Here is a 24795-nt window from a genome sequence, read left to right on the forward strand (position 1 = left end):
TAAGTTTACATATATATATATATATATATATATATATATATATATATATATATTTCCAATCAAAATTCACACTCGTGTATGGCATAGGATGTGGCACTGCTCTCTTTTTCACTTCTGTCTTAAATAGCTGGTGTGAGATACAGGAACTGACCTGTCTCTGTTCCCAGCAGTGTGGTGGTGCTGTTTCTCACACAAGTTCCTATACATGGGGTCTGTTTCTTGGCTCTCCGCCAGAGCATTATCAGTTCTAGATGGATCAAAACCAAATCTTTAGTGATGTCACTTACACTGTGGGTAAGCCTTGGGCCTCAATGCCTTTATAGAAAGTTTTAATGACCTTTCAGGGATCACATAATCCTTATCTTGTAACAATTACACCAGTTAATTTAAAAGTAGAAAAAGTTACTCAATTCATTCTGCAGTTCTGATTTAACCAATGTATCAAAACTGGACAAAGAAACAACAGGAAAGGAAAATTACGGACTAGTCTCTATTTGAATGGAAATGTAAAAATCCTAAAATACTAGTAAAACTAAGTCCAGCAATGGAGAGTAAAAGAAGTTTATGCAAAATGTGCAACCATAGTTTTATTTAAAAAAAGTTATTAATAACATCACATGGTTCCCAGTTTTTACATTTTTATGTGTCAGTTAAAGATGACCACTGAGCCACATCCCTAGCCCTTTTTAGTTTTTATTTTGGAACAGTCTTGTTGATTAGGGCCTCACTAAGTTGCTGAGGCTGGCTTTGAACTCACGATCCACCTGCCTCAGCCTCCTGAGTCACTGGGATTGAGAACAAAGTGCTAACTGCTTCATATAGCTTTCTGGTGTGCATCTCGTTAATAGTATATTCTAGTTTAGAAGCCAGGGTTGGGAGTTTCTCCCTTGGTGACCTTCTGGACCTGGAGATAAGACCCTACAGATGATTTGGAGAGGCAAAGTATTTGGTTTCCCCTAGAGCCAGCTTCTATCCTAGATTTAGGAATTGTCGTTATCAGCTTCATATCCTGGCTTCATCTGAAAAAGCCATTATTGATGGATTTGATAAGCATAAAAATATTGTAAGAAACTTTCTATGACTGTAGGTTGCCAAGTGTTAAATGAAAATCATCTACTGCCGTAACATTTCCTAAAGTGTATTTCCAAGATCCCAACAGTGATACTGAAATATAAAGACTATGGTCATATAATATTTGACAGCTTTAAAAGCTTTTTTTAAGTGTGGTTTTAAGGGTTGGGAATTAGAGAAAAGACATGTTTTCTGAAGAGCACTTTTCATGGTAGCAAACAAACTTTCTCCAAACTTTTCTGTTAAGAACAAGGGATTCCAATGACTATGAAAACTAACCTAGAGTCAGCAATATTGAACTCAAAAGAACAATCAATGCATTTTTGCCAGTAAGGTCATACGTATTAAATCAGGCAGTTCTGATACCAAATCAATACTGCATTATGTATTTGCTATGTCAGATATTGAGGTATAGATCTGCTGTAGTAGGAATAGGAATGTCATCAGGAAATATCAGTTCAGACAAATGTACATTACCACCTATGGGGAAAGAGCTGGATTGATTACAGTCTGTCTCATTTCTTGGTGAAAATGTCAAATCAGAAGTGAATATTCATGTTCTTGGAAAGTGGGGGAGGAGAAATCAATAAGCTAAACATTCTACCTAGTAATGGAACTGTTTTCTCCAAGTAGAATTGTCTTGTGTTTGTTTGTTTGTTTTTTCTTAAAATTGGTCTTCCCATCTCTGGAATGTTGATAATGCTGTTTTAGAGATAAAACAAAAGATTTTACAAAAAGCCGAAGGGTAGATTCCATAGTTCTAGAATAGGGGTTATAGCCAGGCCTGGTGGTGCCCACCTGTAATCCCAGCGGCTCAGGAGGCTGAGGCAGGAGGATTACAAGTTGAAAGCCATCCTCAGCAACTTAGAGAGGCCCTAATCAATTCAGCAAGACCCCGTCCCAAAATAAAAAATAAAAAGGGCTGGGAATATGGCTCAGTGGTTAAATGCCCCTGAGTTCAATCTCTGGTATAGGAAAAAAAAAAAATAGAAATAGGGGTTATGGTAACTCAGTTCTATTTAAGCATTTCATTGGTAATCTGGTTAAAATTTAAGTAATGTTTTCCTTAATTCCAAGGAACAACCTAGACATTTCAATGCCATGGTTATAGACTACCAGGCAAATGAAGAAATCCCATATTTAGAGACCTAGTTTGCAATTCACATGTCTCAGGTTTCAAAAACTACCCAGTCTCATATTTCTCTGTACCTTTATTTATATGATAATGTTTTGATTTTTCTTGTAGGAATGCAACACATGATATAAGAGATGACATAAATGTTTTGGTAAATGGGGTCAGAATGTGAAGCAGTTCCTCCCAAGTCAGGACTTTGGTGCTTGTTGTAAACTCTCTCTAATCCCACTCAGGAAATCTGCCATCCATGTTCATAAGATTTCAGACGAATCCCTGTTCTCTCTCCCCCAGATGTATATACATATTTGTGTGTGTGTGTGTGTGTGTGTGTGTATATATATATATATATATTTTTTTTTTTTTTTTTTAACTTGCAGGCATTGGCCAGGTTTCAAGAGCATAGGAGGTTCATGACCCATCACCCTAGTCTCTGAATGGAAACCAAGTGGGTTATTTTTATTGTTTGTTCTTACCTTTTCCAGGCACCTTTTAAAAATGAACAAGAGCAGCTCTGATTTGGAAAAAGTGAGCCAGAGCTCTGCAGAGAGCCTCAGCCCGTCCTTCAGGGGTGTCCCCATCAGCTTCACCACCGGCTCCACAGACAGCCTGGCCTCAGACTCAAGGACCTGCAGTGATGGAGGTAATAGACTGGCCTTTTGGTGAAGAGGTTCAGATTCCCCTGGATCTACAAGGCGGGTCTGAGTTGACTGCTGGGATTTAAAAGGGTTAAGCAAGACCTATTGCCTTGACCTGCTTCCTCCTCCAAGGAGCAGTTAGTTCCCCAGTGAATACATGATAGCCGCCTCATCCCTATTGCCCTCTCTAATCCAAAGTGCATTGGCATGGCAACAGGGTGGGAGGGGGTTGGAGTTGGGAGCATGCACAAAGGCTCCTGATTCCTTGGGTAACCAGCCAGCTGTGTCTGCAGGTGTACTTCCTCCCCTGAGGGTTAGCTCTAAGGGGACTGGGTGCACACCAACCACTGGTCTCATCCTCTGTGTTTCTCTCTGTCTCATTTCTCTCTGTGTCTCATTTGCATGTACACGTGTACAAGCTTACATGGACACAGCAGGTGTTTACATAAATGTTTGCTGAATTAAAGCATGAAGGCTTCATTAGGTCCATGCCACCTTTGTAGATTAGACTTTATAGTATAATAAATGGGTCTTGATGGGGCACCTTCCTAAAAAAGGAACTGCTGATTCTCTGTGCCTGTGGCATGGATGGGTAGTATTTAAAACCTCTCACCCTTTCAGCCTTCTTTGTGTGTGCCCTCTCCTGTGTTTCTGTGTTTTAAACATGTGCTAGTATGGCTTTTTTTCTCATTCCTATTTCAGTACTTCTTCCCAGTAGGCAATTCTGGAGTAGAGGGTTCCATTGTAATTCTACTGTTGGCAACATTTTTCTATCCAAAAGATGAGCACTGGCTAAGATAAAAGCATGTGTTATAAGTCAGACTATAATGTGTTCTGATGGGAAACCTCTAATAGCTCTCACTTAAAAACAGGAAATATTTTAGTCTTGATTTTGGGGGAAGGTAGCAAAATGCAGATTTTTCCGGGCTCCTATCTTCTTCCTTTTCCCATCCCATTGTGCAAACATTCAGTGAGGCAGATTACTCGCTGAAATGTTGGGCATCTGAACCATGATCCCCTGTGATAGTCAGCTCTGCTCCACTCTTTGGAGGACAGTGACCAATTCCAAGAGTGTGATCCACAATGGTCCCTTCTGTGGTGGCCATGAGAACTGGAGTTCACTTTCTCACCACTTTGCTTCTCAGTAAGTCACGATGTCTGTTCTCAGGGCTCTTAAGGACTAGCCAGGAAAGATAAGATTAAAACACATGACACATGGGTGCGTCGGACAACATGGGAAACTGGGCTGCCCACAGCATGAAGGCTTACGCAGGCTTCCAGAGCCCAGAGACCTGCTGAGCACCAAGGGAGGGTTTGGGAAAGGGTTTTTGAGAAAATGGGACTTCAGCTCCTGTCTGCAGTATGGTTGGGATTGAGGAGGTGGGGGTCAAGAGGCAGAGGACTTTTCAGGTTACAGAAACAATAGAGGAACCCAAAGCACAGGGTGGCGGTGCAGAGTGGGAAGGGAAAACCAACTAAGGTGCAGAGGTGAAGACAGGCGCAGGAAACATGGGAACATGGGACGTGAGGCTGGACAGAAGCCAGGACTGGATTGTTCAAGGCTCTCAAAGCTAGTTTGTGGGGTAGGACATAGAGAGCTGCAGGGGACTTCAAGCCACAATGGAGTCACCCAATTAAGAGAGTTTTTCTTGTTAGTTTCTGAATAACATGAACTAAAAGGAATGTATCTTCCTGGTTCTTTCTTTATCACAAGTTATTCAGTGGAAAAGCACTTCAAAATGTAGGTTCCTACATCAACAAGAGATGTGTACCTTGTCACCAGACGCTGAGCCTTAGGGGACAACCATTTCTCCCTGCTGCTCTTTCATATAGCTCTGTACCAGAACCAGGGTTGGAAACTGGCAGGAGACCAAAGGTATTCTTTCTCCCTTCATTCAGGTTTGCACCATGAACCAAGGCAGCTTGCTTTAGGTCTGTATTAAACAATTATCTATCAGTCCCTTGAGTTGTTACTTACTTTTCCTTTGTAGCTGAAATATTTACCCAAGAATATTTATTCTTGACTTGTATTACAACTTGATACCTGGTAGTGAAGCTGAGACCATGGATCAGAATAAAAGTAGAGTCAGTTCCAGTGAAATTGCTCAAAACTAAAATGTAACGTTTAACCTCCCTAGTGGTATACGTAAAGTGAAAAGATACCCTTAGCACGTACATTTATTTGTCAGTAAGAATTCACTAATGAGAACTGAATTTTGTTGACTTTTTATATCCACGGTATGGGCTGGACTAGGTGAGCTGAGAGAGTCATTCCGGGGCATATCACATAGTGGTTTGTATAAACTTCTTGGAAAATTATCAGGGTTAGTGTTTAAAGCGGGTGATCTGCTACTCAGGCTTTGTGGCTAAAAAAAATAAAATGTATAAGAAAAACAACCAAAATCTTTAACTTTGTTATATTTCGAAATCAGGAGTTTACCCATTTTTTTATGGTAAAGAAATAGAATTTTTTTAATCAATGTTAATTTCACCTCTTTCTACTTGTATCAGATTTTGTAGTCCTCCCAGCACATGTGTTACCCCATTTGTCCATGGGGCAGTTTGGTTGAACAGGGAGTCAACTCTGTGGAAGGAAAAACCCATCTAAGCAGTTGTTTGTCTGCTTGGTTTGGGAGGACAGACTGCATGCGAAAGCTGCCCAGAGGGAGATTATCTGTGGTAGGTGGACGTGAGAGGGAAGATGGACAAATGAACATCAGAAATGGTCCTCAGAAGACTCTTGTGCTTTTAATTAGTCATTTTTACTTATTTATTCATTTATTTTGGTACTGGGAATTTAACCCAGGGGCGCTTCACCACTGAGCCACATCCCCAGCCCATATCCCCATCCCACATCCCCAAGATGTCTTGCTAGGTTGCTGAGGCTGTCTTTGAACTTGCAATCCTCCTGCCTCAGCCTCCAGAACCATGGAATTGTAGGCATGCACCACCACGCCCGGTTTCAAGTTGTTTCTTTTAAGTACACAAGCCTAATGTCACATTAAGATAATTCCCCTCTTTGATTTAGGATGACATTAAAATTTAGTTAACATGTATTTGTGGATATCAGGAGATAAGATTAATTACAGTTGTCTATTTAACTGAAATGATTGGTACTCACGATAGAGAAGAAAGAGGTCTGACTCACAGTGAGCAGGTATAAACCCACGAAAAGACAAGTGCCAGGGCACTCCTGCTGTTCTTATTTTTAGAGAAAGCAAACCAAAGCTAGAAAAAGTTAATTATATATTGTGGCAGTCATCAGCTCGTTTTTCTCAACAATAATGCCAAATAGAATTTTTATACATACATTAATCATCCGATAGATATGTGTTGAACACAGACTATATGCTGGGTATAGTTCAGCCTGCTGAAGATCCAACAGTGGAAAGAACTCTCCTGTCCCTTCTGTCTTGGGGCAAGTAGCTGGTAAGTCAGGTGGCAGTAAATTCTGTGGAGGAGAAATCCAGCCAGGAAGGAGGTAGGCAGGGGGGGAGTCCCTATCAAAAGGAGAGACGGGAAGTCCACAAAGATCAGACCTCAGTTAGAATAAGTGACAGTTTGACCTTCAGCAAGCACTGGCTCCCCTTCTCTGAGTCTCATCTGTGACTTGGTAAGAAAAAATTCTATTTTTAAAAAGAAGATTCTGGAAAAGGCATCTAAAACTCTCTATTTAGACTCAGTGTATTTTCTAACTAGTGAACAGGCTTATTAGAGCCCTTAATATTAAATTCACTGTTTGAGTCTAATATAGTACACTGGTGTTTAGCCTAATACAGAAGGTATACCTTATCCAAGAAGGTAAACTGAATCATGGATTCTCTTCTGGTAAATCTGTTACTGAAGGATAAAGGTTATATTCCAGAGGAAAGGGTATATGTCAGACTTTTGGTGTCCTGAGCTGCAATATTAGCAAAGTGATGCTTCATCTTAAACTATTCTCATCTGAAGCTATTATCTTTAAACTGAGTTTTAAACTACATTGCATCAATCAAGTTAATATGAATATGATAAAAATTCAAACAATACAGAAAAAATACGAAATGAAATGTGAGTCATGGGAACCCTCATCCCACCTCTTTCTACCACTTTGAACATTTTTTATATTTTCCCAGAATTTTTTTTTTTGGAGAGGCGGAGGCGCATACAGGGGATTGAACCTAGGGGCACTCAACCACTAAACCACATCCCCAGCCCTATTTTGTGTTTTATTTAGAGACAGGGTCTCACTGAGTTGCTGAGTGCCTCGCCATTGCTGAAGCTGGCTTTGAACTCACAGTCCCCTGCTTCAGCCTCCTGAGCCACTGGGATTACCTCTCCCCACCAGAAGTTTTAAATCTATATTTGGGGATATCATAAAATTCAGTTCTACTCATTTTTATACTTAATGTACTTTGAAGTCTTTCAGAAAGGAGATCTACCTTATTTTTTAAAATCACTGTATATATTTTTATTGGATGAATTGGTGAGACCCTTCTATTCCAAAGCATGTTTAGATTTTCATTACAAGACTATAATAAGATCCTGCAATGTCTGTTGGCTGAATTTGGCAAGCACCTCTGTAAGACAAATTCTTAAAAGACATTGAACTGATCACAGTGGATATGTATTTCAAATTGATATTACCAAATTAACCTCTAAAACGTCAGTTTGCCTCTCTGTCAACAATATATGGAAAGTGCTTTGAATGAACTTTTAACTCTTTTGGAAGAAACTGCTTAATGATCAAGTCAAACAAGACATTGAAAGATCACAATTCAGAACCACAGTTGAACTACAGACAGGGCCTGAGAGGTACCTAGGGCCTGTTTTCCTGGCTTTCCATCTTTTGCATGTAAATCACATTCTCCTCTTGATTATTGTTTCCTGGGACGATTAAGTGGTCTGGAGAGATTCCTCACAAATGCCACATTTCCATTTAGTTGTAAAATGTTAATAACATGCTTCCAATTTCAGACCACGTTTATCTTCTTGAAAAAGCAAAGCATTCTTTTAAAAGGAATGCTGAGCCTGTTCTGACTGTAGACCCAAACAAAAGGTTGCACAATTTTCCTTAGGAGGAAAAAGTTACAAGTGGAGCTCCAGCACCCCTCACCCTTACCCTTCACGTCCCCTGAGGGGAAACCCAGGGAACTGGCAGAAACCTGTATGACTGCCACTTCATGTTGACAGTAGCAGGTTGCCTACACGGATGGCTCTTGTTTCCTCACCTCTAATGTGAGGGGACTGAACCAGGCCACAGGGCCTAAGAAAGTTTTCCTTCATCCACTTTGTTCTCAGTGCCTTGCACTTAGTGTGTGCTCAAGAAACACGGACTGATAGGTGGACGAATCTATATAGCCATTTGCTGCTATACAAACTGGTATATACAATATTCCAATAATTCGGTTTGCTTTATCTTAGTCAAAGTTGGAGAAGAGTCAAACCAAAAGCGAAGAATTTGGGGAAACCATGGGGATTGTGTCTTTTGCCTCTATCTTTGCTCTGACCCAGCTGCCATGAGGCAGCAGAACCCTGCACAGAGGGAACCCAGCACTCATGCATATGGCTCAGAAGCTCAAAACACAGCGACCACTTCCTCTGTAAGCCCAGTCCTCATTTGGCTGTAGAAGCAATGTAAGTGCCTATCAAAACCCGAAAAGGAGGACTCTTTCCTAAGGTAAACCACACGGTACCACGTTTGAACTTGTGCTCTGCGTTTAAACTGTTCTTCCCAACCACTGAAATCCTGATTAGTCAGTCTTCTTTGCCTTCTAAACATAAGAACACAAAACGAGTACACATTTCCCTCAGCCCTTTTAAGATTCCACACTGAGCGCTGTAGGTGGTGGGTGGTTTCCCACTAGAAACGCTGTCTCTTCTCCAAAGCACATGCACTAAGGAGATGCCAGTGCTTTTCTCTCTAGGTCCTTCCTACAGATGTAGAATTGGAATTGAAACGAAAACTTAGGAACTGGTGTTTGGAACCTCTGACCCAATTAGTACGCAAAATCATTAAAAACTTCCCAAAGAGATGACCAAGACATAGTCATAGTTACCAGGAAGGTTTCTCACCGCCCCCACCCCATCCTTAATTGTAAGCCAGAATTTGGGGACAGTGATCTGACAGCAACACATAACCAGGATATAGTTATATAGATGAATTAGTTTGATGTCCCTTTTGGCTGCTGGCCAAAGTTGGTGTTTTTTTTTTGTTTGTTTGTTTTGGTAGATTTTTTTGAACCAGTGGTTTGCCTATGAATTTCAAACTATTTCGGTGTCAGGGCATGTTTATTCTCTCTTCCTGGCTTTTCTAAATTCAGAGTGTAGCAGCTGCTGCATATAGTAAGAATTCAGCCCCTGCCTCGCCCATGGCTATGTTTATGAAGGATTAGTTCCTCAGTCAGAGTCAAGAACAGTGCCCTTTGATCCTGGAGAAGACAGCCACTGCTGGTCACTGGTGGAGACAGACGGGCCACATGTCAGCATCTGTTTCAAAGTAGCCCAAAAAATATTAACACCTGAGAAGTTACAGGATCCTGAGGTCCCTGGTGGGGAAGGAGGCTCTCAGTGAATTGCAGCCTTCTGACCAGTTGAGCTTCCAGAAGTTCAGAAGCCTGCGTCAGGCTGGAAGATAGGCGTGCTTGTAACAGACTAGGGTTTCCTCACTTCCTTCCCTCCTTCATTTCTTCCTTCCTTTCAGTATAATAATCCTGATGTAATATGTAATATGAAATTCCATGTAATACGGGATATGTAGACATGATTCCCAGTTGTAGGTGTGAAGTCCACATGTCCCATGAGCCCCAAGGCGCTAATAAGGTTTGTAGAACTTCCGGCTTTCCCCTCTGTTGAGCAAGGGTGTGATCGCGGAGTATTTCTTACATGGGGCCGTCCTCTGATTAGTAGTACGTGCATCATGGAGTTATTGTTGGAAGATGCTCATAGTATATATCTAAGAAATAAAGAAAAAAAATGGTATAAAAAAATGGTATGAATTAACTATGTAAATGAACACCGTTAATTCATGAAGCCATGCCTCCCTCCTGATACCTAGAGCTCCTTGCCAGATTGACCCCAGAAGCTCTCAGGTTTAGATCTGATTGCAGCCACTGGCCAGCAGAGTTCCCACGGGAAGGCAAGAGAACACTGCGTAGGGTAAGGGAGACAGGCCCTCCTCCAGCTGCCTGAGCACATAGTTACTGCTCTGGGCCCTACTGTAAAGTCTGTAGCAGAAGTTCTTGATTCTCTTGGGTGATATAAGAAATAAGAAACATTAAAGATTATTTTTTAAAGATGCCTGCTATTCATAAAGATTAAAAAGTTTTCCAGCAGCAAGCTGTGGGAACTAGAGATAGAGGGAGGAACTGTGGATGCATGATAACCATCTGCCTACAGGTATTTTTATTTTGGACCAGCTTTTCAGACAAAATGCATGTTGGGAGAGACTGAAAGTGGAGAGTGGCTATAATTATAGACTATTAGTGCTGCAAGAGGGGGCCTTTCCAATGATGCAACCTGGTCCTTTTTTTAATGAGGAAACAAAGCCAGGTAAGGCCACCAAGTTAGGTTAGGGTTCATTCCGCCACTTGCCGGCAAATCAGGGCAGATGCAGAAAGGGGCATGTTGGAGGCATCCAGAAAGCTGACAGGACCCCACCAGTAAAGATGGGGAAATAAACACAAAGCTTAAAGAAGGGAGCAGTCAAGAAACTGGTATGTTTGAGAGCCTCTTCCAGACCAGGAGTCCTGTTCCCGGGCAGACTACCCTGTTACTAAAGGCTTGATTAAAGCACCCACTGGGTGCTGGGCTCCTGCTCCAGTCCCAGCCTCCACTTCTGGTTTCTGCTATGATGGTAATTGAGAATCAGGCGTCTCCATGGGAATAGTGTCTACTGCCCAGAAGGCTGAAGACTTGGGAAATGGTGTACTTTTGCCTTTTCCCACCCTCTTGCTTATCAGAGCTGGGAGAATGCATAGGGTGGAGAGGATTTCTGTGCTTGGGTGTCTTCTTCCTGGTCTCTTTAGCCTAGGACAGCTAGTAAATGGGCCTCCTTTCTCAGCCTCTTCTGCAGAGGGAGGAGGGAGAGGAAGTGAATCATCTGTTCACGCTGCTGACCAAGCTCTTGGAGCAGAGGCGCTTTCCTGGGAAGCCCGGGACTGGAGACCTGTGAACTTCTGGGTCTCAGAGCCCACTGAGACCAGCAGAGAATGGCATCTCCACTCTTCCTCGGGCTGTTCCTTGAACACACTCTCTTCTGACTATTAGAGAGAAATTCCTGGGCATGTCAAGCTGCTGGTTAGAGTATGCCTGTGCTGCCTGATTTATTATTAACCTGAGTCCTCCTGGAAGGGACATAAATCACTCACTCAGCCTTGCTGGCAGGAGCTCTGCCCACCCTTAGCAAAGCAGGGAGAAATGGGAAAGCGCCTGCTATGGTCATGATAAGCCACTAGCAAGCCAGAGTGGTTACGACAAGGAGTGGGTGAAGAGGAGAGGAGATGGAGCCAGGGAGGGTGGTGTTGTGCAGCTGGCCTGACAGTCTTGCTTGCTTGACTGCTGGGGTTCTCAGCCTGAATCCACAGGATGCATGCACCAGCTCTGTCCTCCTGTGAACTTTGCATTCAGGGCTATACTAGGCAGGCTGTCACACACTGATGCCGCATCTGAGAGGCTGGGGCAGGAATGTCAGCATTCTTTGCCCTGAGCCCAGAGGACATGCGCATCTGACATGCTCCCAGGGGGCCCCTTCCCTCCATGGAGTGTCCCAAGGAAGGAGACCCAGTCTTGATCTGAGGGGCTTTAGTGAGGCCCCCAATGTCCCTATTTGGGTTGGAGAAAACCAAAAAGGTTCAGTGAAACCCTAGAAAAGTCAGGGGCTTCCTTTCCCAGTATTTCTCCCCTTGTTAGTCCTGTGATTTGTGTTTTTTTTTTATTGTTGTTGTCTGTATTTTCTTTGTTTTTTTCCTGGTCTCACTGCTAGGACTGCAGAGGTAAAGAGAGGTACTAAATGTCCTGCCCTTTAGGTGACCTGTCACAGTAGACTAAATATGAGGTATACATCCTAAGTACTCATTGCTTTGAATCTAAGACCCATGTTTTTATTCACAGTTTAAGATTCAGGATAATAGGATGCATTTTACAACATATGAATAATGTTAACATTTCTTTTATCCCCCCTCAAAAGCTGTTATTAAAATGGTGGAGACGTCTTATAGTCAGTTCTTTGAAGGAAATGAGTATTTTTGGTTCTTGGGATTGAACCCAGGGACACTAAACCACTGAACCACATCCTCAGCCCTTTTTATTTTTTATTTTGAGACAGATTCTAATTTGCTGAGGCTGGTTTTGATGTTATGATCCTCCTGCCTCAGCCTCCCAAACTACTGGGATTACAAGTGTGCATTTGTGCCCAGTTTATATATATTTTTAATTTTAATTATTGTTTCATTGTGAAATATGTATTTCATACATTGATATAAAAAATGTGGTTCAGCAGTCCATTTTGCTATCAGTGTGATGGCTAGACAGGTTGTCTGAATGTCCCCACACTCTTCAGAGATCTGTGACCCTGACTAAACCTCCTCCCAATCAGATTAAGTGTGACTCATGTTAAGCACCCTGGGACCCAACCTGGGACCTTGGAAAGACTTGCTTTCCTTTGATTCATTTCCTTATAAAATCTTCTTACCAAGATATCTATGAACCAACTCTGTCCCCTAAACCAGCAAGATGTTTGTGAAAACTCAAAGAACTACACAATAAAAAGGGAGAAATTTTGCTTTAGGTAAACTGCACCTTCAGTACACCTAACTTAAAAAAAAATGTATTCAAACCATACATGTTCAGGTTTGCAAAATATTAGAAACAACCAAAGGGCTCGTCAAGAGGGCACTAATTAGGGGTTGGGGTTGTGACTCAGTGGTAGAGTGCTCGCCTAGCATGCATGAGGCACTGGGTTCAATCCTCAGCACCACATAAAAATAAAATAAGCATACTGCAACCACCTAAAGCTAAAAAATTAAATATTAAAAAACAGGGACTAATTAAATTATGATACATGCATGTGATGGTTATGGTATGGTATTCTGAACAGTGGGCACTATTTGCACTCATTTTGTGTAAATGTGTGTGCTCACACTCACACAGACACACTTCTATTTGGATTGTAAGAAGGATGCATGAGAAACTGTGGAAATAGTCTGGTAAGAAGGACTGAGTACAGGGACAGAGTAAAGACTTAATGATCAATGTATACCTTCTTTGCATTTTGAATTTTGTCAAGTGTGCATACATTGCCTATTCAAGAAATAGAAAAGAAGTAAAATAAACTGAATTACTTTGGTGGGGAGAAAACAAAAGCTGGCAAGATCTGGTGCCAAGTGGCATTGGCCTCTACCCTGAAGTTCCTGCTTCTCTCTTTCAGGTCCATCCTATGAGCCGACCCACTCGCCCACCATCAGTGGGAAGAAGCTTTTTGCTCCTGTCCCATTCCCTTCGGGCTCCACTGAGGATGTGTCCCACAGTGGCCCTGCTCAGCCCCCTCCACTGCCCCAGAAAAAGTTAGTGAGCCGGGCAGCCTCTTCTCCTGATGGCTTCTTCTGGACCCAAGGCTCCCCCAAGACGCGAACCACAAGCCCTAAGCTGAACCTTAGCCACTCGGAAACCAATGTCTGTGTCCATGATGAGACTCACTTTAGCTATTCCCTGAGCCCTGGGAACCGCCATCACCACGTTTTCTCCTCTTCTGAGCCTCTGGAGAAAGCTTTCAAAGGCAATGGCCACTGGGTCCCTGTCCCAGGGCTGGCGGGCAGCAAAGGCAGCTGCGGGAGCCCCAGCCTCCAGTGCAAAGCCGCCACCTCCAACTCGTCCTCCCAGCTCAGCGTGTGTAGCCAGGCCTCCTCCAGCAGCACCCAGCTGCAGCTCCACAGTCTCCTGAGCAGCATCAGCAGCAAGGAAGGCACCTACGCCAAGCTGGGGGGGCTCTACACGCAGTCCCTGGCCCGTCTCGTGGCCAAGTGTGAGGACCTCTTCATGGGCGGCCAGAAAAAGGAGCTTCACTTCAATGAGAACAACTGGTCCCTCTTCAAGCTGACCTGTAACAAGCCCTGTTGTGACTCGGGGGACGCTATTTATTACTGTGCTACCTGCTCCGAGGACCCTGGCAGCACCTATGCTGTGAAAGTAGGTACCACCCCCTCCTTCTGTTCTGTGCCAGGACGACTACTGGTCCTGGCTTGAGCGAATCTCCTCACCTCTCCATGCTTTAGGAGTGTTGGTTCTCGAGCTTCCTTTTAACACTTAGTGCTCCATGACTTCACTATCTGCCTGGCCCGGGACATGGTGCAATGAGATCTATAGTACAAAATGCATTCTGTGCGTTCAGCAATGAACCTCTGGTCTCATTGGAAAGGAAACAGTTAATCTTTTAATGCAACAGAGTTCGTTCATTTATTCAAACTTTTAAGCTTATACTCTACACCAGGTATTTTGCAAAGATCTCAGTAGGTAGGGGTGAATGTGAGATTCCTTACAGAGTTAAAATCTAGTGGATGAAATGGAAAATTAAGATATTGTTCTTCAAATGTTTGAGTTTGAGGGAACTCTAATGGAGTTTCAGCCCCTTAGATCTAGACATCATCTTGAATAACACAAGGGATATCTAGTGATATAACATTTATTGAACATTCACTATACATACACTCTCGACTAGTGGCCAAGTGTGAGGACCTCATAGTTCCAACAGTAATTTTGCAGGATAGGTAGATTTTACAGATTGGCAATCTGAGGCTCAACATGATTAAGTAATTTGCTCATAACTACTTAGTAGCTGAAATGGATTTCAATCCTGATTTATTTATGACCACTTAAGAAAACTAAAGTTCAGAGAAGTTAAGTGATTCACCCAAGGTAACACAAATCTTTAATCTTTGATGCTGGACTATGGGTATTGGTACCACACCTGATTGCTTTCTCAGAGTGAGGCAGCTCTGAGCAAGCTAGTAGAATCACCCACACTCATTTGCAACACTGTGATCTTTACCAGGGGCTGCAGTCCTTCCTGGTGGGTCCCTGGTCCTTCTATAAATGGAGGCTTCTGTAGGGAGTGAGGAGAGGGCCTGAACTCTTTTTCTGCCATTGTCTCTGTCCCAAGACATGTTATTTTTCCAGTTAGAAAAAATGCAAAGAGTGAAGTAACTTGAGATGGCCTTGGTGATGTAGCTTGCTCATCAGCAAAGTTTTTAAAAATAGGATGATTAGCCAAGGAAATTGCAGGGAATTTGTTTTGAGATTTTGCTTTTCAGAAATTTGAGATTGAGAATCCTGATTAGTATATTCAAGGGGCTGTCTGTAGTTACTGGCTGCCTACCATGAAAAAAAAAAAAAACAAGAGAGGCAGCTACTAGGAAGATCCAGTTTATTGTGCAGAATACAAGGCTTTATAATCAAGTTTATGGCCAAGGTGGGGAAGGAAGAGCGCACACATATCCTGAGATTCTAGGCTGCTATTTCTCAAACTCCATTGCCTCTTTATTATCTAAACCCAGAAGCTACCTTCTTGGTAAGCTATACTTCCCTGTCACTCCCACAGTCCAAGTTAAAAAAAAAGAAATCTGAGTTTCCCTTCCTATTATGACTGCTGTATCAAGTATGGTGACTCTTCAGCTTAACAGTGGTGTTATGTACCCCCAAATCCTCTTGCTCTATCCTCCTGAGCCACTGGGATTACAGGCATGCGCCACTGCACCCGGCTATGGTCCCTCTATTTTGTGTAAGGAAAAGTCTGGTGAGAGAGACTTAATCCCTCTTTCCCTTGGTATAGAAATTGGTGGGACCACAGCAGAGAAGCCTGGCCGTCTGGTGCAGGACACGTGACTCTGCCACCGATCTGAACCTTACAAAGGAAAGGGTTGTTTTATATCTGTGATTGTCCTGTGCCATTTGAATTCTAGGGCCTTTATAATAATGTAGACTTAACCGTATTCTCCAATACATAATGCAAAGAAATGCGCTTTCTGAGAGGATGTTAAAAATAAGCATCGCTCCTTACTTCATTAGAAGTCTAAGCCGTAAGGAAACCAGAAGATAAACCGCAGTCTCCAAAGAAGAGAGTCCCAGGGGTTTTTTAATGGACTTTCCCAGAGACTTGATAGCTCAAGGACCACCTCTACCATGTGAAAAGGTGAAAAGTGGAGTTTGGAGAACAGCATAAAATATTCAGAAAATAGGAACCTTGGAACCAGATGACCAGGAATGACAATATCAATTTGCAAATGTGCCTCATCTGGTAATTGGGGGGGTGGGGGTTGTGAGCATCATTTCACACGTGCAGCTGTTCCACTTCATTAGCACTCCAGTCTAGACGTAATATAGTCATCTAGGAGCCCGAGGGAGGGGGAGCCGGGCTCCTTCCCAGCCAGCCTCTTGTGAGTCGCCAAGCTCATTTCGCCCGCGCATGTTAAGCAGGGAGCCCACACTGAAGTGTGAGGCAGCCTTGGTTGCACAGCCCCAGTGAACAATAGCAGACTTGCACCTGTTCTTCCCTGATGTCTGATCCCCCATCCGTGGGCTGAGGGACCTGCAGCAGTCAGGAGATAAAACCAGCTCTTGAAGACTGACTCCTCGAACATGTGGCTGGAGGAAAATCTTTAGCTTGTGGGTGTTTTCCAAGCTATTTCATTTCTCAACCAGAACTCCAACTCCAGCTCGTAATTAGGAGTCTGCGTTAGGCCTCTGGGCCTTTTTTATTTAACAGACGTGACTTAGCCCAGATTTTCACCCATCAGTGAGATCCTGGCTCCAGAGTTTAAAATGAGACTTGGCTCAGCAAAAAGTTGGAAATTTGAGCTAAACCAAAGGTCTATGAAAAGTTCACAAGCCAAAACCCAGGGCAGGACCCTGTGAAAGTGAAACGGGTGGAGGAGGAGAGGATGGGGTGGAGAAGAAGCTGTTCTCCTCTGTCCATCCCCCTATCCCCCATCCGGCACTGTAGAATGATCTCAGGGGATGCCCTGCCTAGGGCTCCCAGGACTGGTTAACATGCCCTGCACAGCCCTCTCCAGTGCAGGCTGTGAAGAAGTTGAAGGTCTTGCCAGAGGCCCTGCTCACTGATTTTGAAATGCATCCAGCCCAATTGCCATTTACCCTGCTCCTTCATTTACATCTCTGTGCAGATTGTCAGTTGCTCAACTGGAGCTCTTGGTCCAGGTTTGCTGGGCCTAAGCTTTTCAAACCCTGGAGGAAAGGGGGCCTTGGAAACACCTCCCAGCTCCTGGCAGCTGTCTTCTCAGAGTTGCACAATACCTGCAAGCCAGCTCCGGATTGCAGGGCACCACCACGTGGCTTCAGCGAAATGGCAAGGGCAGTCACCATAGCAACCTTTCACATGGAGTGCTCACCGTGGGCCAGGCCTGGTGCTGAAAACCATATACCTGTATTATTTCACTTAATCTGCACAATGGTCCTGTCACGATGAAACTGTCATTTGCAGTTAAATCAAGGAGAAAGTGAGCTTTGAAATAAATACCACTGATCCTCATTATTCGTGGATTCCACATTTACAAAATCTCCTACCTACTCAAAGTTATTTGTAATCCCACAAGTAATATACTCAGAGCACTTTCGAGTCATTTGTGGATATGTGCAGGACAGGCAAAAATAGGAGTCCTCCCATGTACTTGTTCCCAGCTGAGGTGGAGTAGAGTCACTCTGCCGTCTTGTACCACACTAAAGGAAGCAAGTGCACTTTTTGCAGTATATGTTAGTTCACCCCCCTGGTTTTTTTACACTTTTGTGCTTTGTGTTAGTGAGTTTGCTATTTAAAATGGCCCCCACATCTAGTACTAAATGCTGTTAGTGGTTGCAAGCACATGAGAAAACAAGCTTACAGAGAAAATGAGTTTGCCACGGAGGCTTCCTTCAGGCCACAAGGGCAATGTTAATGATCAGCACCATATACTAAATAAGATGTCTCCAAACTGAAGCACACATAAAGCAAGTTTATGCAGTGATCGGTTGATACAAATATTGTGACTAGAGGTCCACAGAAACCTCAGCCTCTTACTTCCCCTAGGAGCCCTGCTTCGGTATTTGTTAATTTGATGTTTCCATCTACTTAATAGAACATAACTGCTTCAAACAACTTGCCAGTTTATGGAGTTGGTATTTAAGCCCAAGAGATTTTTTTATTCCAAAGCCCATGCTTTTAACAACCAAAATACTGCCCAGTTGTCTAATCTTAGGAAAATAGTTTCACCTCCTAAAACCTTAGTTCCTCCTCTGTTATAGCATCCACCACTTTGGGTGAATGAGATTTGATGAGACACTGTGGGAAAAGTGCATGGTGTTGACTCAGGGTCTCACTTGTGCAGGGGTCCAGTGTGTGTCTGCTGTGGTGAGAAGGTAGTAGGGTGCTCTTGCCTCATGTGCACTGAGCGTACTACAGACAGTGGTTGCACAATCACTGAGTATTTATATGTAAGACTCTTTTGTTGAAGATCCCCTCCCCCCCAAGTTTTCTTTAGCTTAATAGTGTTCCAGAAGACTGCCATTTAAAACCTGAGGACAGCTAGGTGGGCTAGAATAAGAAAGAGCCAGAAATAATGCCCTTTGAGCATGTATTCCAAAATCATTTTTGTTAGTGCAATAGAAAGCAATGCCTGGGGTAAAGATACTTCCCTTTTATTTCTGTTCTGCTTCCATAATAGAGAGATTACTAAATTAATGTGCTACCTTCTCCCTCCCCCAATTAGTTTAGGGGAAAAGAAAAAAAAAAAGAACTTTCCTTGGAGGCTCAATTCTTTTCTGTGAGGTTTCATGCTGAAAGGTTTGTATAGCTACAATATAAATAAATCTCCTTGAAAAGGTGCTTGCAGTAGAACTTCTGAAAACATCAGCCATAAGCATTGCGGTGCTTCTGAAACACTGCCATAATCATTTTTGTGCAGCAGCCCAAAGCAAAGGCTATTTGAGGATTATTGGCCGGATGGTATTTTATAGGTAGATGTGAGGTGCTTTTCTTCTCTGGATTACCCACTGATCCTTGCTTTTACAAAGCCTTGGTGAGATTGCACAGTCTCTGACGGAGAGAGACCACTGGCCCATCTTCAGTCCCTTTCAGTGTAATTACAGGGAAATTGAGGCCTGAGAGAGGACTGTTAGGGCTGCCTCAAGACTCTCCAGTTGAGTGGCAGCTCAGTGAAGATTAGTGTTGCTCAAGTGGCTGATGCTGTCGTTGATACAGCAGAAGAGATGGAAGAGGCTAGAAAGACACAGTTGTGCAGATCCCCCAGGCACTCTTTCCACAGAGGAGCTTGAGGTCACCCATCTTGTTTATTCCTACCTTCAGTTCAGAGGATGCCCTTGGGCACTGGGGGTTCCCATTCCCTGGAGAACTTACTGTTTTCTTTCAGCTGCTGTGATTCATCCTTGGAGGAAAAGCCTGAGGCTTCCACCTAGCAGCTCCACTAGATCTGGACCCACAGGTCAGGTCAGCTAGGCATTGCATATTTACCTGGATCTAAAAACTAGGTCAACCTAAGAGAACTCGGTCAAATCCCAAAGGTTTAAAGCCTGCATCTGCGTCTGCATCTGCCCCTAAAATTCCCCAATTACACACCAGCTGTCAGGTAGCTGCCATGTCAGATGAGAGGTTTGTGGAGTGAGGCTGAGTCCTGTGCAAACCCTATCTGGCTTTAGGAGGATTCATCCAGCACCCAGGGCAATGTCCTCCTACCGTCCCACAATGCCACACTGTTGGCTGCTCTGCAGGGGCCCCACTTACACTGGGTCATGTGGTTGTTTTATGTTGAAGTTTTAAGAAGTTGGAAAACCTTGTTCTAAAGTGGCTGCACTATTTTATATTCCCACCAGTAATTATGAAATTCTCCTTTTTGGGGGGAACTCAGGGGTCAAGCTTTAGGATTTGGCCAAATTCTCTTATGTTGCCCTAGTTTCTAGATCTAGGTAAATATGCATTGCCTCCTAGGTGGCATGACCTGCAGGTCAGCCTTAACAGAGCTGCTATATGTGAATGATGCACACTTTCCTCCAAGGGTAGGCCCATTCTCCACATCCTCAGACACTTGTTAGAGTCTTTTGTTTGTTTCATTTGAGATAGCATCTCACTAAGTTGCTTAGGGCCTCACTAAGTTGCTAAGGCTGGCCTTAAACTTGCAATCCTCCTGCCTCAGCCTCCTGAGTCACTGGGATGACAGGCTTGTACCACCATTTTTTTTTAATGCTCTCTCTCAAAGCACAAAAGTTTAGAATTATGAAGTCAAGTTTATGAATTATTTTCTTTTGTGGACCATGCTTTTTGTGTGTTATCTAAGAAATCAGCATTCAACCCAAGGTCTTAAAGATTCTCTTTCATATATCTTTAACTCTTACCCTTAAGTATATAAAATCCACTTTGAATCAATTTTATGTATGGTATGAGGTTAAGCGGTTAACTTTAGCTTTTTGCATGTAGATTCCCAAATGTCTTAACACCTGTTGAACAGAACCATGGATCACACTTCTGAACTCACTTCTCCTTCTCCCCACAGATCTGCAAAACCCCTGAGCCCAAAACAGCCTCCTACTGCAGCCCCTCTGTGCCCGTGCACTTCAACATCCAGCAGGATTGCGGCCACTTTGTGGCCTCAGTGCCCTCCAGCATGCTCACCTCTCCGGATGCACCCAAGGACCCTCTGCCTGCTCCACCTTTACAGCCTCCTGCACAGGAGCAGGACTGTGTGGTGGTCATCACCCGAGAGGTGCCTCACCAGACGGCCTCTGACTTTGTGCGGGACTCTGCTGCCAGCCATCGGGCTGAGCCTGAGGCTTATGAACGGCGCGTGTGCTTCCTGCTTCTGCAGCTGTGCAACGGGCTGGAGCACCTGAAGGAACACAGGATCATCCATCGGGACCTGTGCCTGGAGAACCTGCTGCTGGTGCACTGCAGTCCCCAGGCCTCCCCAGGGCCCTCCCCTAATGTCCCCGCCCCTCCCACCACCACATCCCCTAGCCCTTCTGCCCCGCAAGCCAGTGTCACTCCCAGTCCCCCAACTGTTCCCACCTGTCAGGGTGTGCCTAGTGAGAAGCAGTTGCCCAGGCTCATCATTAGCAACTTCCTGAAGGCCAAGCAGAAGCCAGGAAGCACTACCAACCTGCAGCAGAAAAAGAGCCAGGCCCGGCTGGCCCCCGAGATCGTGTCTGCCTCCCAGTACAGCAAGTTTGATGAGTTCCAGACAGGCATTCTCATCTATGAGCTGCTGCACCAGCCCAACCCCTTTGAGGTGCGGACCCAGCTGCGGGAACAGGACTACCGGAGGGAAGACCTGCCCCCACTACCCACCCTGTCCCTCTACTCGCCTGGCCTGCAGCAGCTGGCCCACTTACTGCTCGAGGCTGACCCCATCAAGCGCATCCGCATAGGTGAGGCCAAGAGGGTGCTGCAGTGCCTGCTGTGGGGGCCCCGACGGGAGCTGGTGGAGCAACCCGGCACCTCTGAGGAGGTGCTGTGCAGCACCCTGCATAACTGGATCGACATGAAGAGGGCCCTGATGATGATGAAGTTTGCAGAGAAGGCGGTGGACCGCCGGCGAGGGGTGGAGCTGGAGGACTGGCTTTGCTGCCAGTACCTGGCGTCCGCTGAGCCCGGAGCCCTCTTGCAATCACTGAAGCTCCTGCAGCTTCTATGAGCAAAGCCCCCACCTTGCACTTTTACTGCCCCCTTCTATGCCTTCCCCTGTGCCCTTGCCTTGCCTTGGAAACATCCATGTCTCCCCGGGAAATGGTACAAACGACTGTCATACCTGGATGTAAAATATATGTACAGATAATATATAAATTTGAAAGACTAAGGACATCATTGCCCATTCTAGCCTCCCCTCCTCACCACCCCCCCACCTGCCATTTTCTCCTATAATTATGTAAATTTCTAGATCAGTGCAAGGAATTAAGTTCTGCCAACAGCCTGAAGCCAAGATTCTGGCCTGACTACCCCATTATGGAATCTCTTCACCCTCTTGTCAAACTGTTATTTAAACAACAATAAAAAAAAAAGTTTTAAAAAGCAACACTAGCATTGGACCAAAGCTTTAGGTTGGGTCACAAGCCAAGGTTGTGTTTTATCCTGATGAGCCTGGATGCACCAAGATCTCTGGACAGCATTGAATCTAAACCTCTACAATCATAGCAGGGCTCTCTTGAAATGCTTGGTCTTAAACTTCTCATGAAATGGCAACAGTCAATGGAGGCCTGAATGTGTTGATACCAATTAATCCTCCCACCTAGCAGCCTCCTAGAAAGAATCCAAACATGGCTGGGGTGATCCCAGTCCTTTGGAGTTCAACCCACTACTTCAAACACATTTCCAGTTTGCAAAAACTGATCATCTTTCAAAGGCCTGGCTGAAAACACAGTTCACCCCCAGATGGTTCAGATGAAAAGATCTTAACAGGGAATCACTTAGGAAGTCCTAGACAAGGCTAAGGAACAATCAAAAAAGGATGATGGGTGGGCTAGGGGTACAGCTTAGTTGGTAGAGTGTTTGCATTGCATGCACAAGCCCTGGAGTTCAATCCCCAGCACACCACATAAACACACACACACACACACACACACACACAAAGGATGATGGGGCAAAAGCAAGAACTGGAACTACTACAGAACAGATGCCACCTGCAGGAGGAGTTTGCACTGTGGTCCAGAGGTGGAAGAGGGAAGAATTTATGTATTTCGTAACCCTCTTTCCCCTCTGTCATCTCCAGGCTCAGACCAATTGGGACACCACATAGCAAGGACGTTTGGATATGCTGTTTGCAGGATCAGCTTCCTGGACAGGGAGAAAGTAGAGAATGACTGGGGTGCCATGTGCCAAACAGCCCATTGTTCCGACTGCCAATGCAAGAGTGGAACTCAGGAGTTTCAATTCCCAGACCAGTATTTTCTTTGCTGTTCTAAGTTCCTTCTGGTCTCCTTTTCTTAAATTATTTAACATATGCTTTGAGCCAGGCATGAAGGCTCACACCTGTAATTCCACCAACTTGGGAAGCTGAGACAGGAGGATGGCAAGTTCTAGACCAGCCTGGGCAAAAAAATAAAAAAGGGATGTAACTCAGTGGTAGAGCACCCTGGTAAACTCTCAGTATCATAAAAAATGAATAAATGTTTCTTGGCACCTGTTACCTACCAAGGTCAGTATTTGTTCCCATGCGCTTAAAAATGCACCAAATCATGCCTGTAATCCTAGCTGCTCAGGAGGCTTAGGCAAGAAGATTGCAAGTTCAACACCAGCCTCAGCAACTTAGCGAGGCCATAGGCACTTAATGAGACCCTATCTCTAAGTAAAAATTTTTTTAAAACTCTGGGGATGTGGTTCAGTGGTTTAGCACCCCTGAGTTCAATTCCAGATACCCAAAAAAATAAAAATAAAAAAGTAAAAGTGCTCTGAGTAGATTAGGAGTCAGCAGATCTTTCATTCTCGAAACTAGACACACAAAAAAGTAAAAAATAATTAATTTGGAAGGAAACAGCCCCAAGACCCTTGTATTTTTACCTAAAAGATAATCTTCTAACTAGTGAACTAATTAATTTCTAAGACCTTGTTAATGACCTATGGACAATTTAAAACAAATGCATAGATGTCCTGTGTGGTTAGCAATCAGGATGGGGAACTCTCTCAGGTGTCTTCCTGCATATGAATGTCACCTCTTCTGCAAGCTCTACCTTATGCATCTGGTTACACATAAACACATCTACATTTTCATGCATCAGTGGTTAAGACCTCACCTGGGGGTACAATTGTAATTTTCATCGTTGCCTGAGCTTTTGAGGAAAAGAGCTGGCTAAAGTTAGCTCCCAGCTATGAACAAGAGGAAAAAAAAAATCTTTTGAGCATGGAAATCATAATCCTCTGCAAGATATCTGTTTCAGGGGATGTTATTTTGTCAGTTGTTTTTTCTTGGGAATTTTCTAGGCAAAACCCTCCTCCCTCGATTTGCTTTTGTTTTCTTGTCCTTTCTCATTTCAAACAAACAATGAGAGGGAGGAAACAAACATGTCCCCAAGGGTATACGTGGTGCCATTTGGAAACACATGTAGCAGGAGGCATCTTTTTAATCCCTGAATTAATTGCACCTCTTTAATATGCCACCCACTTTGGGGGCAAAATTATGTTGCACAAATGGTTTTAAAAACCAAAATGAAGTGAAAAATTAAGGTGGTTAAGAGAAGAAACTATAGCAATAAATTCTGATTGAGAAGAATGAGAGCAATTAAACTTAACTTCTGAGCTGCCCACCAACCTAGAAAAAGAAAACAGGGGTGACAGAATTCCTTTTGTGTGATTTTTAGGGAACTGCTCCTCAGGAGGAACAAACCTTTGCCCAGCACTTGATTCTAAAGGAAATTTGTCAAGGAGTCTTTGTTTGAAGACTTTGGAAAATCGATCAAAAACAACTTTTAAAAGCAAGAAGAAAGCATTTTTCTATAATAGGACAATTTCTTATATCCACCATTGGTAAAATCCAAGTGTGCAGGGTTCATTCCCAGTTCTGTCAAGGTGACTCTCTGGAGTAATTGCCACCTATTGGTACCCATGGGTTGGCTTTTGCCATGAATGGTAAGTCATGTAGTTATAAAGGACAGGTTTGGCGAATAGCTTCATTCACAGTAAACTCACGGGCTCAATATAACTGGTCTTTTGTTAACTTCATACATCTGGGATGCACAGCTTTATCTCACAGAAAACTCCAGCACTAAAATGATCAAGTCCAGAAGCAATAATTTCATGTAGAACTGAGGATCAGAAGTAATCAGGAACCCTTGCATGGGAACTGTCACATGGCGTCCAGCTATTTAATACTTTTGCTGAGGTTGAGTGTGGCTTTGTTTAGAATGTGAGATCAGCATGCACAGGCCCTTGGTTCAGACTTCAGCACCCACCACCAACAACAATAAAATCCAATGAATATAATAAAAGTTTTT

General features: G+C 43.8%; 1 protein-coding gene across 1 annotated transcript in view; it reads left to right on the forward strand.

Annotated features, from left to right (window-relative positions):
* Nucleotides 1-24795, forward strand: part of Prag1 (PEAK1 related, kinase-activating pseudokinase 1) — a 57166-nt gene extending 32371 nt beyond the window's left edge. Inside the window, exons 4-6 of the mRNA XM_015486025.2 lie at nt 2689-2846; nt 13247-14004; nt 20370-24795. Of these exons, the coding sequence (XP_015341511.1) occupies nt 2689-2846; nt 13247-14004; nt 20370-21506 (2053 nt within the window). The 3' untranslated portion in view covers nt 21507-24795. The remainder of the gene's footprint in view (nt 1-2688; nt 2847-13246; nt 14005-20369) is intronic.

The sequence above is a fragment of the Marmota marmota genome, unplaced genomic scaffold (genome assembly GCF_001458135.2).
Source record: "Marmota marmota marmota unplaced genomic scaffold, marMar, whole genome shotgun sequence".
NCBI classification, from domain to species: domain Eukaryota; kingdom Metazoa; phylum Chordata; class Mammalia; order Rodentia; family Sciuridae; genus Marmota; species Marmota marmota.